The sequence below is a fragment of the Belonocnema kinseyi genome, chromosome 10 (assembly GCF_010883055.1).
Source record: "Belonocnema kinseyi isolate 2016_QV_RU_SX_M_011 chromosome 10, B_treatae_v1, whole genome shotgun sequence".
Classification (NCBI taxonomy): domain Eukaryota; kingdom Metazoa; phylum Arthropoda; class Insecta; order Hymenoptera; family Cynipidae; genus Belonocnema; species Belonocnema kinseyi.
Genome location: NC_046666.1, coordinates 111,046,505 through 111,065,634, shown reverse-complemented (window position 1 = coordinate 111,065,634; position 19,130 = coordinate 111,046,505). Strand labels below are relative to the sequence as shown.

Genomic DNA, 19,130 nt, shown 5'->3' with positions numbered 1-19,130 from the left:
TTTGCTGGATCGTCGTATTGATTCCTTTACAGACTGTAACCACCTATCTCACGGTTGTGAGACGTGGTTATGGCTGAAATTTTACCGCGATTTCGCTGGAATATATAATTAAAAATTTGTCATAAGGACAACCGCAGGATTTCGCCGGGAACGGGTGCTAATCTGAAAAATTGCACCCGCTGCCAGCGAAATCGCGGTAAAATTTTAGCCATAACCACGTCTCACAACCGTGAGATAGGTGGTTACAGTCTGTAAAGGAATCAATACGACGATCCAGCAAAAGCCTCGCGGACCCTAAGAACACGGAGCGACCCAAAGACAACCGCCTTCTGCATTTTTCCCGCAAGTGTTCTAGCATATTTTTGACACGCAGGGATGCTTTTTAGGCTATTAGCAAGTGAAAGCTTGGCGCCTCCAAGAGCGTCGATGATAAAGACGATCAGTTTAACAGAAATTCGAAATTTAGTTATGCAGCAGAGAGCCAAAGGAAAGCCAAACCCCCAAGGAATGGTCTAATGCAACACTTAGAAAAGCATTGCCTTTAAATTTCAGGTGTGGAAATACAGGTTATGGTGAACTGCTTAGACAAGGATTTCCCTTGCCGTCCCGCAGCACACAGCAGGCGAATCGAGCACATAAAATTTAGACCTGGCATTTCAAACGAAATGTTCTCGAATTTGGAACATACAGTATCAAATGTTCTAAATGCTGTTTACAGAGAAAGCTCTGCATTAAGTGACGAAGTTACAATTCTTGGAGGTAAAATGTTGAATATACAGACTAAAGAATACGTCGGTGACATTACTCTTCCAGCAGGTATGTAGGGCGAGGTCAAGCATGCCAATGTTTATATTGTAGCTGGAACTGTTGCACGCTGGAAACAAGTTGTAGGGTATGACTTTACAGGTGCCACTGTTGACGGGGCTTTATTAAAGCCAATTATTTTACAGATAATCGACAAAGCAGAAACCATAGGGCTAAGATTTCATAGTGTAACGTCTGATATGGGACCGAATAACGTTGCCTGCTAGAATGCGTTTGGAATCACTGCTGGCAGAAACACTGGAATAAAAAAATCGATTCCTCATCCGCATAGGGATCCTGATCGTCTCCTTTAATTATGTGCAGTTGCGCCTAATTTACCATAGGATATTCAGGCAGCTTACAATTTGCCTACAAATATTGTAGGTTAACAAAGCATACAAAATTTTGAACCCACAAGTGAGCGCTGAAAGTGAGTATGAAACTATTGCCTGGTTCTTTGGCAATGGTGCAAAGTGGTACAGATTGATGGCATCGAGGAATCTACAAAGTGGTATCAGCAAATTCAACTCATACGAATACGAGGAAGCAATTACTTTTCCGAAGGAAATTACGGATCTTATGGGAAGGATTCGAATTAGCGAGGCAGGGATTTTAAAACCTCGTCAAAAAGGATTCATGCTGTTTACAATGTCCGCCATTGAGCTCAGCGAGCATTTGCTAAATAAGAAAGGTTTTTAATTTGTCCTCACATTCCGATTTAGCTAGGATATTATTGAAAACTTATTTAGCGTAATTCGTCCAAAGCATGTTATGCCTAGTGTTTTACAATTTAAATACGACTTGCGATTAATTTCCATTGCGCAGTATTCTAGGCCCATTCATTCAAGTATCGACGATAACGACGAAAGCTACTATCTGAGTTCCTGCAGGAAAATAAATGTCAAAGAAATATAATACTATGAATAACACAAATTTTCCAGCTCAAACAATAAACTTAGATTTATCACCATTAAGGCCATCTGACGAGAGGGTCATGTGACCAATCCTGGTTTTCAATTTTTCTTTCCCAACTTACGTCTAAACGAAATGAGGTATCGCTCTGAAAGTTTGGGAAATGAAAGAGGAGGTAATGAAGTACATGCCTCTGCGTTGTTCCGCTGGAAATTTTGAGAAAATTTTTTTTTTTAAGAAAATACCAGTGGAAGTTTTCTTTCCCAACTTACGTACACATGGAATGAGATATCGTGTTAAAATCTTGGCACGATAAGTAGAAGGCATGCAAGAATGTGTCTCTGGTCCTAAATAATTAGAATAGTGAAAAAAGTTTTTTTATTAATTATTATTTTGGAGAAATACCGACCGTGCTGGCGTTAAACCCTGCAAGTAATTTGAAATTTCAATGGGCTAGTTTTGAGGTTTATATTTTCAAATTGGGGCAAAACAACAAAAATCGCTCACGAAAATTATGCCCAAATAATGCAAAAACTAATGTTGGCACTTGAAATGCAAATAAACATATTTGGTCTGACATACGTATCAGTCTGGTATCAGCTGTGTCACAGCAGCACTAGCGCAGCAAGTAGACAACTTCGAACTTCTAGGGGTCTGTGGGTAAAACATATTGCATGATTACCGTCAGAGAAAGTTAAAAGTCAAACTTCTGTTGTAAAACCTAAATGTATCCGTCGATAATCATTATTTGCATAAATAAACTTTTTTCTTCCACCAACTCTTTGCAAGGCCACAAACGATCCTTTAATATATGCGTGAAAAAATATTGATCTTAGGGTTGACTTGATCAGCTGTTATACTCATCACATGGCCTTAAGTCAAAAAACTATTTCCAAAAACTTCTGTAATGCTTCCAAGAAAGCATTAACGGCAATTGCATCATCATTACTAGCACCTGTTAAAGCTACCTCAGCTAATTCAATCAGTGTAGCCAGAATTCAGTTGCAAGAAACACAATTGGCTGGATCATCATACTCCATTTTTCCATCTTCTACAACCAATGCCACAAAGGATTTATGTTTATTACCATTACCTATTGATTCATTAGGCACTATTTCTAAGAATGCTTTGTATCGTACTGCTGTTTATCTTATAAACAACATTATGAAAAACAGTAAGATCTGTGATTTTTGTATTGCATCAGTCGGTTTCAGGAATTCGACTAGTTTTGCACATCTCGATGTAGCAAAAATCGGAGCCTACAAAGAATATAAAGAAAATTTGCTTTTCTACGTCAATAAAGCTACTTTCGATATTTTCTGGGAAATGCAACAAGTATTTTTGTATAAAAATGTGGTACAATGAATATCTATGATTTCTTTTTACTGCGATTCAATTCAGCCACTTCAATTTTATTCTTCAGTCAATTTTGAGGCGCCACAATTTAAAAGAGAAAATATTGCGTCGATTTTTCCTCTTTCGTCTAAGAATTTGTAATCAAGCTTAATCAGAGGAAAAAGATATTGCAAACAAATATGCTAGCAAAAGCATGGATATGCACATAACTTAGCAATAAGAATTTAGGTTGTTAAAGTTCTACACTTAAAAGAAAAACGGACTATCTTCTTTTTTAATTGTAATTTAACTTCCATTATTACTTTTATGGTATAATGTATAAATCTGAAAAGTAATTTCAAATGAACGTTCGCCTGGAGCATGAATATATCAACTCTGTTTTGAAAAATATTTCTTTAATGTAATATTTATTTTGGTCATCTCTAGAATTAAATTAAATTTATTTTTATTTGAAATATTTTAATCAAAAAGTGTTGTAGAAAAGGCCGTAACCTCAAAATTAAATTTCTTTACTTTATAAACAATGAAATTACAGCTTTTTCTCCTATGTTTAGTCTTATTTTATTTTTTTGCGTCAAAATTGAAACTTTGTAGTATAAACTTTGGTTTAGTCAATTTATTTATTGATTAAAGCGTAGGCTTTAGACCCACTCCGTCAGTTTGCGGGTTCGATGCCCGCCTCGCACTCTGGAAGAGCCTCCACGGCCCATGCGGTGCACACTTGCCTAGCAAGGGAGTTGTTCATCTCCGGAGAGTCATGGGACCGTTACCTCTAGAGAAAAATGTTTTCTCGAAGTACTTAAAGCTGATTCACTCGGTGGTTCGGAACCCACCTTAAACTGTATGTTCCCCTCCCACCACCAAGTAAGTGTGTGGGGGTGTGTAAAGGAATAAGGAAGAATGTGCAAGAAAAATGTAAACTCTTAGGGGACACATTAGAAGCTTATGTTTAAATAATTTGGAAGGATCAAATCTAAACTATTAGTATTGTTATTCTATTTACTATCTATTATATGTTACAGCCTTTATCAAACAGCTTTAAATAATACTATTTTTTTAATGTGTGCATAAAAAAATTTCTTCACTTTTCAAACATTCTTCTTTATGATATCTACATTATTATTTTTATTATATTTATTTACTATTTTATCAGTGCCTGAACAGTAAATTTGATTTGAACGTTGCGCCAATTTCAAAAATCTGATTCCGCTTTCACGGCACCAATCAGAAGCGGAATAAGCGGTTACACAACTCTCAAGGTAGCTTTCAGGTTTCTCACCAAGTCAACAATATTATAAACGTAGATGCGGTAAGGCACTATAAAGATGAGTATGTGCATTCGCCATAGGGATAGAAAGTCGAAGCAATAAATCGACTTTCGACTTTACCATCGACTTTGAACTTTTCGACTTTCAAACTCAATTAATCGAGGCGTTAAGTCGACTTTGGTCGACTTTCTCGATTTTTTTGTACCGCAGAGAGATTATCTTTTTTTTTGTTTATTTAATTCTTATTGTAATGTATTCGGAGGAAAAAATGTCGATTTTTTTAATTTCATTTTGTAACTTCTTGACGAAATTTTTCTTTTACTTTTCGTCCCTTGGATTTCATACACAAGGATTTGAGAAATATAACAAATTTTTAACTTATATAGTTAATTGTTATAAACAAATTGTATTAACAAATACTTGACATTCGGGGTTAGCCCTTTTCAAAGTATAATTCTGCTCTGAAATCGCTTGCTTTCATCGTTAGGATGATACAAAAAGAAGGATTAATAGTAGAAGAGGCAATGATGGGAGGAGAGAAGTGGAAGGTATTAGGGATTTATATGAACGGTGATATGCAGGAGAAAGCAGAGGAGATGGTATATGTAGGGATGGTTTATCTTAAACGGAATTATAGAAGGGGATGAAAAAGGAGAATATACACGCTCAGGAAGTGAAAGGGGAACGGTAATTGATTATGTGATAGTGGATGATGAGGTAAGAGAGAAGGTTAAGAAACAAGAGGTAGGTGAATATATTGATTCGGATCACTTTCCCTTAATAGTAACATTAGAGGGACAAAAAAGCATCAGCAATATGAGTAAAATAGGAGCAAAAGTAAAAGTGAAGGAAAAGAGGATTGGTCAAGGGAAAGAAGAGAACAGTTTAGAGAAAAAATAAGAAATATTAAAATGGGAGAGGGAAATGTGGACGAGGAAATGGGAAAATGATAGGAGAAATAAAAATAGGATTAGAGTGCACAAACAAAAATGAAGTTAGTAAAGGGCGGAATAGAGGTGAGTCTCTTTGAGGACTGCAAAGAGAAAAGAAGGAGGTCAGAAAGGAATTAAAGTGGAGAAAAGAAAAAAGTAATGGGGAAGAATATAGGAAAAAAGAAAGAGCATACTGAGTTGTGTTATCAAAAGAAAGAGGAAGAGAATAAAAGGTTTGAAGAAGAGGCGGAGAAGACTAGAGCGGAAGAAGAGGTATGGACGGTATTAAATAGAGAAAGAAAAAGAGTAAACCAAGATATTGAAATGATAGAATGGAAGAAATATTTTTTAGATTTGCTAGGAGGAGTAGAGAGAAAAGTTATAAAGGGAGATAATATGGTAAAGAAAGAGATGAGGAAGAGGACATTTAAAGGGAAGACATAGTTAACGTTTTAGAAATAATTAAGGATGGAAAGGCATCTGGTATAGATGAGATTCCAAATGAAGTATGGAAATATGGATGGGAGGAACTAGAGGAATGGGCATGGATAATGTGTAATATAGTATGGAGAGGAGAGGGGTGGCCAGAGTTATGGAAAGAAGGAGTGGTTATACCAATAGTAAAGAAAGGCAAGGGAGAGGAGGTTAAACATTATAGGGGAGTGACGTTAATGCCAACACTGTATAAAGTATATGTAACTATTTTGTAGGAGAGATTGAAGATAGAAAAAAAGCAAACAAAAAAAGATCGAGTCACCAAATCAGACAGGGTTTAGAAAAGGAATGGGGGTAATGGACAACATATATGTTTTGAACTATCTAGTAAATAAGAGAATTAAAAGGGAAAAAGGGGCAATGATAGCAATGTTCGTGGACTTAAGGCGGCATTTGACTCATTAGACCGAGGACAAATAGAAAAAGTTATGATAAAAAAGCGGATAAGAGAGGGATTAATAAAGAGAGTATCAAAAATTTTAGAGAGACAAAAAGCAGGTGAAAGGTAGGAGAGCAAGTAGGAGATAGTTTCTGGCTGGTGAGAGGTGTGAGACAAGGGTGTCCTCTGAGCCCACTTTTATTTAATTTATTAATGTCAGACTTGGAAGAATAGAATGAGGAGAAAGGGTTGGGGAGGAGTTAGGATAGGGAAGGAAAAGATATATACACTGGCATATGCAGACGACATAGTGTTGATGGCAGAGGATGAAGAAGGGATGGCGGGATTAATTGCAGGATTAGAGAAATACTTAGATGGGAAAAGGCTGAATGTAAATGTAGAAAAGACAAAGATAATGAGGTTTAGAAAAGGAGGGGGAAGGAAGAAAGAATGGACAGTGAGATGGAAAGGAATAAAGTTAGAAGAAGTCAAAGAGTATAAATATTTGGGATATATCTTGCAAACGAATGGAGATCATACAGCTCATATAAGAGAAAGGATAACAAAATATGGTTGATAAAAGAATATGGTTATTTGATACGCTGGTATGGCCGGTATTAGGTTATGGAGCAGAGATATGGGGATGGAAAGAAGAAAGATATTAAGAGTTTACAAGAAAGGTATATAAGGTGGACACTAGCAGCAGACTGGAGGACACCAGGATATATGGTGAGAGAAGAAGCGCAAAGGGATAAGTTAAGTATTACAGCGGGAAAGAGGGCATGGAAATTTGAGACGAAGCTGAATGAGGGGAAGGCAGGGGAGTTGGCGAGAAAGTGTTTGATCGAGGTAGAAGTGAGGAGAGGGAGGGCGATCGAATTAGCGAGATGGGAAGAAGAAAGGAAGGAGTTCTTTAATGATAGAGAAATAGAAGACGGGACTGGAGTAAACTATGAAGAATTAGAAAAAAGGGAAAGGGAAAGACAATTAATAGAAAGATGGGGGGCGATTGAGGAATCAAAATACAATAAATGGTATAAGATGATAGAAAAGGAAGGGGTGCCAAAGTATTTAGAAAAGGGATGGGGAGAGAGAAGGTGGACCAGAATAGGAAGATTTGGATTGGGAAACGAGGTAAAGGAGGGGATGTACTGGGAAAAAGAAGAGAACAGAATGTGTAGAATATTTGAATGGGAGAAGGAAACATGGGAGCATGTATGGGAAGGAATGGAAGCTTGCAAGAAATTGTGGTTAAGATTTTAGGAGAAGAATGGTCGAAGGAGTTGGAGGGTGCTAGAGGAGCGAATGAGAGAACATGAAAGAATGCACGTGAATAAAGGTAAATGGAGGTATACAAAAGTGAAAGAAAAAGGAAACGGAAGTCGCTTAGATTAGAAGTGTAAGAATTGTAAGTAATGGTAAAGTAATAGTTAAGTAGACTAATAGCGCATTCGTTTATACTGCACTAGTGTAGAGTAAGAGCACTCCGATTGCTCCGTCTTACTTCTTCTTCCTTCTCACTCCGACCTGCGTCGGTGCAGATCGGAGTGCACCAGTGCATGATAACCGAATACGCTATAAGATGCGTTTGCGTTCTCATGCACTCTCTCGCTTGCACTCTCGCTTTCGTTCGCTCGTTTGCTGATAAGTCCTAAATTACGCTATCGTAAGAAATAGAAATAAGAAACTAGATATAAGACTTTATGTAAATAGTTATAAATAATTGTATATATAGAAAGGATAAGACTGTAAAAAAATATAGATATAAACGGAAAGATTGTAAGGAATGGAAGTCATGTAAACCCTTAGGGGACACATTATGAATAAAGAAGAGAAATTTTCTAGATACTAAGTAAATAAGTTTTAAAACAATTTTATTCGTACTTTAAGATTTATTGTAGTGCAATTTTAAAAATTATGTTGTAAAACTCAACTTAAATATTGAATACAATTTAGATCATTTCAAAAAGTGAATATATTCGAGTTTTATTTAAAATTTAGTTAAATTTAAGTAAATTTTAGTTGAAATTGTAGATGTTGAATGGTGTTAAATGTTCTTAAATTTAAGTACAATCTAGTTAAATAAAAATGAAACTGCCGTTAAATTTTTAATTTGATTTCATTGAATACAGATATGTGGATTGTTTCTTGGCTTCAACGATGGAGAGCATAAAAATAAGCTGGAGAAATTGAAAAAAATGCCCTTATTTTTATAATAATTAGTTAAATTCAACAAAAAAAAAAAAACTCAACAAAGTAATTAGGACTCATAGTTCTAAATTTTTTTGTTTGAAACTTTTCAGAAGTTGACAATGTCAAAATGTAAAAGGAAGCGTTTAAACTTCAGCATAACTATTTTACATGGAAATACTTTATTATTCTACAATTTTATTTCAAATTAGAAGTATGTTAGCAATTAAATAATTATTCCATTCAAAATTATTCAGGTTCGAAAATTGGATTATAACTTCAAAGCCTTTGAAATTAAAAGGTTTTAAATCAGAGAAATTTGAAATGAAAAGAATTAAAATTACAGTGTAATTATTTTCTTCTAGAAGCGTAAAAATAAAATAATAATTATTAAAAGAAACTAGTTTATAAATTTAGAATTCAAAATTTCAGTATTTGTAAAATTTCTAATATTCTTAGAGTATAACCTGTAAATTCAAATTAATTAATTTTAAACGTTTTAAATCAAATCACTTATGATTCGGCAAAACATTTTTTGCAGCTTTAGGTTATAAATAATTTAAACCTGCAATAAGCAGATTATTCGATGTCAAACCTCGTGAAAAATTGAAATAAATGTAAAGCATTTGAAATCGAAAACCTTTTATAAGGAGAGGAGTTTTAAATTGAAAGGTTTTAATATATTTTCAAATTAAAACATTCAAATTGAATAATTTTATAAACAGAAATTTCAAGAATTATATTATTTGAAATTTTTCATAGAGCTGATAAATTAAAAATGCAAGCATTAATATTTGTTGAATTTTGAATACGCCTCAAGTATAATCTGATAAATTCAAATTATTTAATTTTGAAAGTTTTGAATTGAAATGCAGAATTCTAAATGTTTGTATTTGGGTATTATCAGATTTTGGAGGCTATTAATTTAATCCTGATCAAGTTAGGAGGCTTACAGTTGTCAATTTTACGATATTAAACCCTTACATTCAAAACCAAATTAAATTTTAATATTAAATTGTTTAAGATTTGATTCTTAAATTCAAAATTTGTTCAATGCTTTACATTTTTAATGTTACACTTTCAAACCTTTTTTTTTAATTTGAATCATCGAGAAAAAAATATTACATTTTAGTAGACACGACGTTTTAGCAGAAATAATCACGGCTTATCAAATAAAAAAAATTATTTGATAACAAAATTTCGTCAATTATTTATTACATGAAAACATTTGTTCTTGTTTACAATATTTAAGAAGTAAGAAAAAAATCTTGATGGGAATATATTGATTTTCAAAGAACAAGAAGCTTTAAGCAATATAACGCTAGGCGTAAATAATTTTAAAATATCTTGCTTTTTAATTTAATAGACTCAATATTAAAATGGAAGTTTTAATGTCGCCAGAAATAAATATTTACTTTAACTTCAAGTACCTCAATAACAGTTTTGACTTGTCATGTTTAATTGTAATTTTTACATTATGTCTAATTGTCTACTGTGTTAAGAGTTGCAGTTAGAAAAAAGTTGTGAAAAATACAATAGAGCGGAATTAAACTTCGGGTTTCAATAAAGATTTTTGAAAAGGAGTATACAATTTTTGAAAAAGTAAGTGTAACGAAAAAGTGCCAGATCATGTATTTTTGGGTTCGATTCATTATTTTATTCAAACATGAAATTCCATCCAAATTTCTTTTTAATTATGCAAGAAATAAACATTGTTAATGTCTTTTTCAAATAAAAAAGTGGAGTTTTTTGCATGATTGTCGTGATTTTTCTTTAAAAAAAACTTTTTTGTTCATGAGGTAATTAATTTATAATGCATAAGCCTTTAAAATTTTATAAAAGAAACTGAAAGTTAACCAAAAATTTAAATTTTTAGAAAATAAATTTATTTACGAAAAAATTTAAAAAAAGCAAGTTTTTTATTAAAGGACGGAATTTAAAATAATTATTTTAGCAAAATCAAAAATTTTGAATGGAATTAAATATGTGAACAGTTAAACAAGTAAATGCAAAAAAAAGCTTAATCGACCAGCTAGAAAATATAGTTTTCTATAAATGACCGGTGGAGAAAAATTTTAAGTTTTAACTTATTTTTCTCACTAATTACAAAATAATGAAATGAAGGAAATAATTAAATGAAACTAAATAAAAAAACTAAAGAAACTTATATATTTATTAAAAATAAAATAAAAACGGCGTCAAATTCTTTAAAAAAATATAGACTTTTAAAGTACATAATAGTTCTGTGTATTTATAGCATTGGTTTAAATTATTTTTCATGATTGCGGTTTAAAAAATGTAATTAGCCCAGATATTAAAAAAAAAGTACGAAAATTGTGGCAATTTTTATGTCAAGTTTTAGTATTAAATTCTAATAAAAAAAATTAAGCAAACTTACATTTTTTCTTAAAGTTATATTTTTGGATCAGGGAAAATTACATTTTGTAAGATTGAGTTACTTCTTATTTCAATTTGAAAAAATGTGTTATATTTACAACATGGCCTTAGCTAAATTGTAGAAGCAATCTGTAATTTCCTTTCACTTTCGAAAATGTTTCTTACACTTTACAGCTGTTAAAAAAATCATATACCACTAAATTCACAAATATTTAAAAAATGCAACATTTCAGTAGACATTTGTCTAGGTCTATAAGGAAATTTAGGGGAAAAATGTTGTATAAGTTTTTATAAGAAAATTGATTTTCAGAATTTTTATTTCTTTAACCACAAAAAAATAGTAAGGACATATTCAACCACAATTCTGGTTGATTCAACCAGACAGTTTTTTTAGTCTATTTAAATAAAACTTAACTGTATCTTCAAATTCACCTTTGTACTAATTTCCAAAAAATTATAACTGAATAAAAAACAAACTTTTAATTCAAATTTGTTATACTATTTTATACTAACCTCTTTGCTACATTTTGGGCCTAATTTTGATTTCAAAACGTCTTTAGAGTTTTCGCATTCCTTCAAGACTTTTTCTACTCAATTAAAATTATTTTTCCATTGGCTTAGAAAGAAAAATTAGATTATTACCATTTTGGATTTAAAATGCACTGTAATTTGGCGCGACCGAATATATGGTTGCCTGTCGCTCCTCTACAAGTATGTGGCCGAACTAAAAGCTATATATATGCAAGACGACAAACTTGCCTGCCGTTGTAACTACCGGTATGTGGTGCAACTTATCTCATGCCGTATCTAGGACCTAATATCTTTGGCTTGACTACGCTGTCTCGCATAGAAACAGCTGGAAAGCAGACTGCAAATGTATTTTGGATTTAGCGCGTGACAGTAAGCATAGTTCGTCGAAAAGTCGAGCAAAAAAAAATCGACTTCGGAATGCAAATTCGAAGTCGACCTTACCAACTCTAATCCGCCATTTTCGGTCTATGGAGTAGAGCGAGTATGTATAAAACGTGTGCATTAAACGCGAGAATTGAAGCTCGACAGTGATCAAATTAGCTTCTTATATTAATAAATAATAGTTTGAATTTCTTTATAGACGTGCTAGGAAACGTGTGAATAAATATTTTTCTTTCGGAGAGTTCTGAAATTGGGTGTGGAAGCTGCAATGGTGAAGACCACAAACAGCCTACACAAGCGCTCATTGAACGTAAGTAAATAACTTATTTATTTCAATTAACATGGAAAAAGTATATTAGACTAAGTAAAACTAATGTAGAGAATTTATTTGACGTATTTGCGTTCCAATTGCGAATTTTTATGAAAGTAAACATAACCTCACTTTAGACTGTATAACATGTGAATCGTATGATGGACACAAAATGAGTATACCATTTTGTAAATACTTTTTAGTACATTAGTTTTACTTTGTCTAATATACCTTTTCTATGATAAATAAATAAGATATTTACTTACTTTTAATAAGCACCTGTGTAGGCTTTATGTGGTCTTCACACTTGCAGCTTCCACACCCCATTTCAGAACACTCCGAAAGAAAAATATTCACACGTTTCCTAGTACGTCTATAAACAAATTCTAACTATTATTTATTGATATAAAAAGCTAATTTTATCACAGACGAGCTTTAATTCTCGCGTTTAATGCACACGTTTTATACATACTCCCTCTACTCCATGGACCGAAATTGGCGGGTGCACATGTCCGTCTATTTAAGTGTTCTAGATGCGGTGCGGAATTAGTTACCCGCCATAAATATAGACGGCGCCTTGAGGCACACTGATGGTAACTTAGCTCGGACAAGAACCATTTAAATTGAAAGTGAATTCAAATTTTCAATTAAAACATTTTTACATTTATAAATTTGCAAAACATGGTTATTTTTATAAATACCACAGACAAAACCCCATGAATAATTTATATTATGGTTTCATATATTTCCCACTAATTCTATAATTATTTCTTATGATTTACATTATTTTATAAGTTTTAATTTTTTTACTCTACTATATTATATTTTCATTCAAACTGATAAAACTTTTAGTGCAATGTCTATATATAGTTCTTTAGTATTATTTAGTTTTTATTTTTCTGGTCTGAAATTTTTATGGATGTTTTAGGCTATTCCTCCTATCAATTTCTCGTATGTATTTTCTAATTTCTTAATTATTATATATTCTAACTTTTTTATAAAAGTATTATAATTTCAAGTCAGAGGAAAATTGTTCTTTCGTTTTTTAGATATTAAGATGGCAGTTTTAAGCCATATTGTATTTCGCATTGGCAAAAAATGAGAGGAACAGGATTTCACTGGCACATTCATAAATTCATTGAAATTCAGTTCACATTCATTGTAAAATTTTTGTAAAATTCTGCCAAAAAATTTCCTCAACGTCTCCTATCTTTTTTTTTAAATTTTATGAATCTTGTTAAATATTTTGAAATATGTTTGGGACGACTGAAAGATCCCGAATAATTAAGTTCCCGACACTGTAAACTTCCCGAAATAATAAAATGCCGAAATCTAAAAATCCCGAATTTAAAAATTTCAGAATAATTAAATTCTGGACAGTGTACAATATTATCGAATTTGAAAATTCCCAAATAATAAAATTCCAGGTCGAATGCTGTCCAATTATAAAATATATACAAACTAGAAAATCCCCGAATTGCAGAAATTGAGAAAATAGTTTTGTAATCAATATTATTTATTTATTAAAAATACAATAATTAAATATCTTGATTTAATATTTAATTTGTTTAAATTTTCGTTTATTTAAAAATAGCAGATAGAAATATTTTATTATTGTATTTAAAAAAATATTTGTTAACAGAATATTTTTTTTAATCGTTCAAATAAGTGAGTGGTCTAGTCCGGATATTTTATGATTCGAAAATTTTCTGTTGGGAATTCTTAAATTCGGTAATATGATAAATTGTCGAGAATTTTCCAATTCGGGATTTTTATATTTCGACAATGTTATATTTTCGGGAATTTTTACAGTGACCGGAATTTTATTTTTCGGAAAAAGCGACTGAAAAATCCCGAAAATTAAAATTCCCGAAACTGTAAAATCCGTGTATTGCAACTCTACAGTAAGATATTGCCGAATTTGAGAAATCCTCACAAAAATCTAACGTCTAAATTTGGGCAACCACAATTTTTCTTGCCTCGATGAGGGTGATGTGTGATTACCGAAACGTTGGTGATTATTTTTTACAATTAAAATAAAAATTCAAAAGTCCAAAGAAATAAAAAAGAAAAAAAGGAATTTAGTTGGTTGCCTTCTCGTATTTCTTACCTCTTTTTTATTTTTTGTCGAAGAAATCATTTTTTCTTTTCATTTTTAGGAAAATTGTTACATTTTTCAAATTACAATAGGAACATTTTTAGGTGGTTGTCCAAATTTGTTCGTTGGAATCATGGTTTTATTTTAGGGATTTCTGCACATCAACTTGATTATTAACGTTTTAAGATATTTTATTTCGAACGAAATGTTATCTTATTGGGAACATACAGTATCAAATGTTCTAAATGATGGTTACAGAGAATGATCTGCATTAATTGACGAAGTCACAATTCTTGGAGGTGAAATGTTCAATCTTCAGGCTAAACAATACGTCGGTGACATTACTCTTCCAGCTGGTATGTAGGGTGAAATCAAGCATGCCAATGTTTATATTGAAGCTGGAACTGATGCTCGCTGGAAACAAGTTGTAGGGTTAGACTTTACAGGTGCCACTGTTGACGGGGCTTTATTAAAGCCAATTATCTTACAGATAATCGACAATGCAGAAACCATCGCGCTAAGATTCCATAGTGTAACGTTTGATATGGCACCGAATATTGTTGCCTGCTACAATGCGTTTGGAATAACTGCTGGCAAAAACACTGGAATAAAAATTTCGATTCCTCATCCGCATGGGGATCCTGATCGTCTCCTTTACTTCTGTGCAGTTGCGCCACATTTGCTAAAAAAAATGCAGTGCAAAGCATAATCAATAACAAAAAAATGTATTTACCACAGGATATTCAGGCAGCTTACAATTTGTCTACATATATTGTAGACGCTGATCATTTAATTGAAATGCTTAAGTCACAAAAAGACTTAGTTTTTACTCTAACACCACACATAAACGCAGAAGATGTAATTCTTAAAAAAAAAATCAAGAAATAAAGGTCAACAGTGCATATAAAATTTTTCACCCAGAAGTGAGCGCTGCATTGTATTTTTTAGGAGATGAAAACTTAAAACCTGAGTATGAAACTACTTCTTGGTTCTTTGGCGATGTTGCAAAGTGGCACAGATCGATGGCATCGAGGAATCTGCAAAGTGCGATCAGCAAATTCAACTCAGACAAATACGAGGAAACAATTACTTTACTGAAGGAAATTACGGATCTTATGGGATCTTATGCGAGGCAGGGATTTTCAAACCTCGTAAAAAAGGATTCATGCTGTCCACAATGTCCGCCATTGAGCTCAGAAAGTATTTGCTAAATAAGAAAGGTTTTTATTTGTCCTCACATTCCGATTTAACCAGGATATTATTGAAAACTTATTTAGCGTAATTCGTCCAAAGCATATTGTGCCTAATGTTTTACAATTTAATTACAACTTGTGATTACTTTCCATTGCGCAGTATTCCAGGCCCATTCATTCAAGTATCTAAGATTATGACGAAAGCTACTATCTAAGTTCCTGCAGGGAAATAAATGTCAAAAAAATATAATACTATAAATAACACAAATTTGCCAGTTCAAACAATGAACTTAAATTTATCACCACTAAGGCCATGTCACGAGAGGGTCACATGACCAATCCTGATTTAAAATTTTTCTTTCCCGACTTACATCTAAACGAAATGAGGTATCGCTCTGAAAGTTTGGGAAATGAAAGAGGAGGTAATAAAGTCCATGTCTCTGCTTTGTTCCGGTGGAAATTAAAAAAAAAAATTTGTTTGAAGAAAATACGAGTGAAAGTTTTCTTTCCCAACTTACTTGCACACGAAATGAGATATCGCGTTAAAAATTTGGCACGATAAATAGAAGGGATGCAAGCATGTGTCTCTGGTCCTAAATAATTAGAATAGTGAAAAAAGTTTTTTTTAATTACTATTTTGGAGAAATACCCACCGTGCTGTCGCCAAACCCTGCAAGCATGGACATAGGAAATACGGGACTAGGCATGCCATTCTGACTTGGCCGAGCGGGGTTGAATCCACGTGAGGGGGGAGAATTCCATGAGTGGGGAGAGCCGCTATCTTACGATATGCCATTTGATTATGCGCATGAGCATTTCTGCCGACAAAGTGTGCATGAAAATATAAACATGTAGGCGCTGCCATGTTTGTCGCGGGACATCAAAAGGTGGCGGACCTCTCCCCTCATTGCATCACCCCCACAATGGCATGCCTCGTCCCTTGTTTCCTATGTCCATGCCTGCAAGCAATTTGCAATGTTGTCAATGGGCTAGTTTTGAGGTTTATATTTTCAAATTTAGGCAAAACAACAAAAATGGCTGACGAACATTATGCACAAATAATGCAAAAACTAATGTTTGCACTTAAAATGCAAATAAACATATTTGGTCTGACATACGTATCAGTCTGGTATCAGCTATGTCAAAGCAGCACCAGAAATGGGGCGGGAGATAGGCAATCCCATGTATTTAATTTCGAACTGTTTTCGCCAGCGCCACTTATTACCTGAGGCTTTTGCGAACTAAAATAGAGCGCCTCCAATTACTCAGGCCAGTTTACAAACTGAAATTGATGATAGACGGTTCTACTTGAGCGGTCAAACAGCGCGGCTTTTTTGCAGTTTGATAATGTCGGTAGAGAAGATCAGAGTGGGTAATTTCACGTATATGGTCTATATTCTAGTTCGCAAACTGGCTAGGTGAATTTGGGATGCTTTGATTAAAAAGTTTGCATAAAATAATCTGAATGATCTTAAGCGAATTTGTAAAATTATGCACAATTAAAAATTTGAAAAAATTACTGTTTTTTGGGATTCAAAGATTAATTTAAGAGCCTATTAATCTAAATTTTAATCATTCTTTTAGTAGATAACGATAAAAAAATAAAATATGGTGGAAAATAACATTTTGATTTAAAATTAATACTTTTTTGAGGTTTAAAGATAACTATATATTTTTTGAATTCACTGTTTTTGTTGGTAGAAAATTTATCTTCTCGGTTAAAAAATCATCTTTTTCATTAAAAATTTAATTCTTTTTGGAAATTTGTTGATTTTGAATTGAAAGTTTAACTATTTTAATTATTGTTCAAAATTGATCTTTTTTCAGTAACAAATTCATCTATTTAATTGACAATTTAAAAAATTTTGTTTTCAAGTTTGTTGGTTTTTATCAGAAAATTAATTTTCCGGGTTAAAAATTCTTCTTTTTATTGAAAATTAAACTTTTTTAAATCCGTTATTTTTAGGTTGAAAATTGAGCTATTTAATTTGTCTTTTTAATGCTTGAAAATTAATCTTAGTATAAAATCAATTTTTTGTGTTACAAATGAAGTTGTTTTTAACAAATTTTTGGTAAATTTTCTGAAATATTTTTTTTTTAATCACTCAGAATCTTGTAAAAATTCTAAATGTTTGAAACGGAAGCGAATTTTTCTAAAAATTTTAAAAAATATTTTAAAAATTAAAAAACTTTTCTTAAATATTCCGATTTTTTTCGCGGAATTTATAGAGATGTTTAAAAAAATTTTATCAAAAAATTAATATAAAAAAATGCTATCAAATTTTCGTATTAATCTTAAGAATATTGTATCATTCTCATGAAACCGTTCAAAGTTTAGAAAAAGTTTCTAAGCATGTAATTCAACATCTTTCAATACTGATTTTTTTCAGTAATTTGTTTAAAGGTTTTTTTGTGTAGTGAAATTGGAAAAATTTTTAAAAGTACACTTCAGTCGAAAGGCTAATTAAAGCTTTTGTGTTACGAAAGGTATGAATGTTGATTTAGAACACAAATGGGACATAACGTAAGTTAATTATTTCTTTTACACAAAACCTGGAAGACTTGGCAGGGTCATTGCATTTTTTAAGTGTTGTGGAAAAAGTGCAAAAATCATGTAATCTTGCAAATAATGACAGGGTTTTTTTAATTGAAAGATACTTTTTTTCTAGAATATTTAACTATTTATAGAAAATTCGTCGTTTTATAAATATTTTATAAATATTAGGAAATCTTTTAAACTTCTAAAATATGTTTAATCACTTCAACAACCAAACTTTTCTTACAATTTTTACGTCCTAAAAAATTTAAAAATTGCTGAAGATATTATGGATTCTTTCTCAGCATTTTTAGAAATCTTTTAAAATTTTCTCTAACAATTTATTTTAAAAAACAAGAAATCCTTTCAAATTTTTTGTATGAATATGATTTTAGTGGATGTTTTTAGTTTGTTATTTGCTGAGATGCCGACAAATGTTGAGCGAAATATAGATTTTTTAATATTTCGAAAGAAAAAGCTTTTTAAGAATTTTGAAAGATTTGAATATTATAAAAAAGTTTTCTCAAGTTTCCTAAAAAATGTAACATTTTTCTTATTTTTAAAGTTCATTTGAAGAGAATACTTGAAGAGATTCCAAGATTTTTAAAGAAAATTGTCAAAATTATCAAAAATTATTTTTGAGAGATTATTCTACAACTTTTTCAAAACATCTCAAGAAATTGCTAAAAAACATTCTGGACAATTTTAATATTGAGAAGATTTTTAAAAGATAAAAGAAAATTTAGATTTCTGAAGATTTTGAAATAAAGTTTTGGATTCTATTTCAGAATTTAGCAAGGATTTAAGAAATGAAACATTTTGGTCTAACATTTTGGGGAAAATTGTAATTTGTTTTTTATTTAAAAAACAAATTTTTTTAAAGAAAATGGAAAAATATGTTAAAACATTTAAAAACAGCGTTGGCTCAAGAATCCGGTAAACAAAAGTATCAACACTCAGAAATTTCCGAAAAAGTAAATATGATTTATCGCGTATATGCTTGGACTGGTGTCATTTTTAGATGATGGTTGCTGACAGTAGAACCATGCGGTGGTTGTTTAATCTTTTTCTTTAAATTTTCATATGCAATATTGCCTAAATCCATCTGAATTGATGTAATATTTAATTTGACGTAATATGATGTAAAAATGGAAAATTTGTTTAATACTGTGACGTCCAACTCGGATGTCGACAATTTATAATTTAGTTTTGATAGTCGATAAGGAAGAATTTAACGTTATCTATTTCGCGGTGAATTTAAAATGTTGTTAATTCCTTTTCTATATTGTTCACTATTTGAGTTCGTTGCTGTCTTAGAACATAAGTTGTTCCCCTGGAAATAAATACA

The 19,130-nt window shown here is 31.8% G+C and overlaps 1 protein-coding gene across 1 annotated transcript in view; it reads left to right on the top strand.

Annotated features, from left to right (window-relative positions):
- Positions 1–1,968, top strand: part of LOC117182047 — a 4,766-nt gene extending 2,798 nt beyond the window's left edge. Inside the window, exons 3-4 of the mRNA XM_033375071.1 lie at positions 553–816; positions 951–1,968. Of these exons, the coding sequence (XP_033230962.1) occupies positions 553–576 (24 nt within the window). The 3' untranslated portion in view covers positions 577–816; positions 951–1,968. The remainder of the gene's footprint in view (positions 1–552; positions 817–950) is intronic.
- The last annotated feature ends 17,162 nt before the right edge of the window (positions 1,969–19,130 follow it).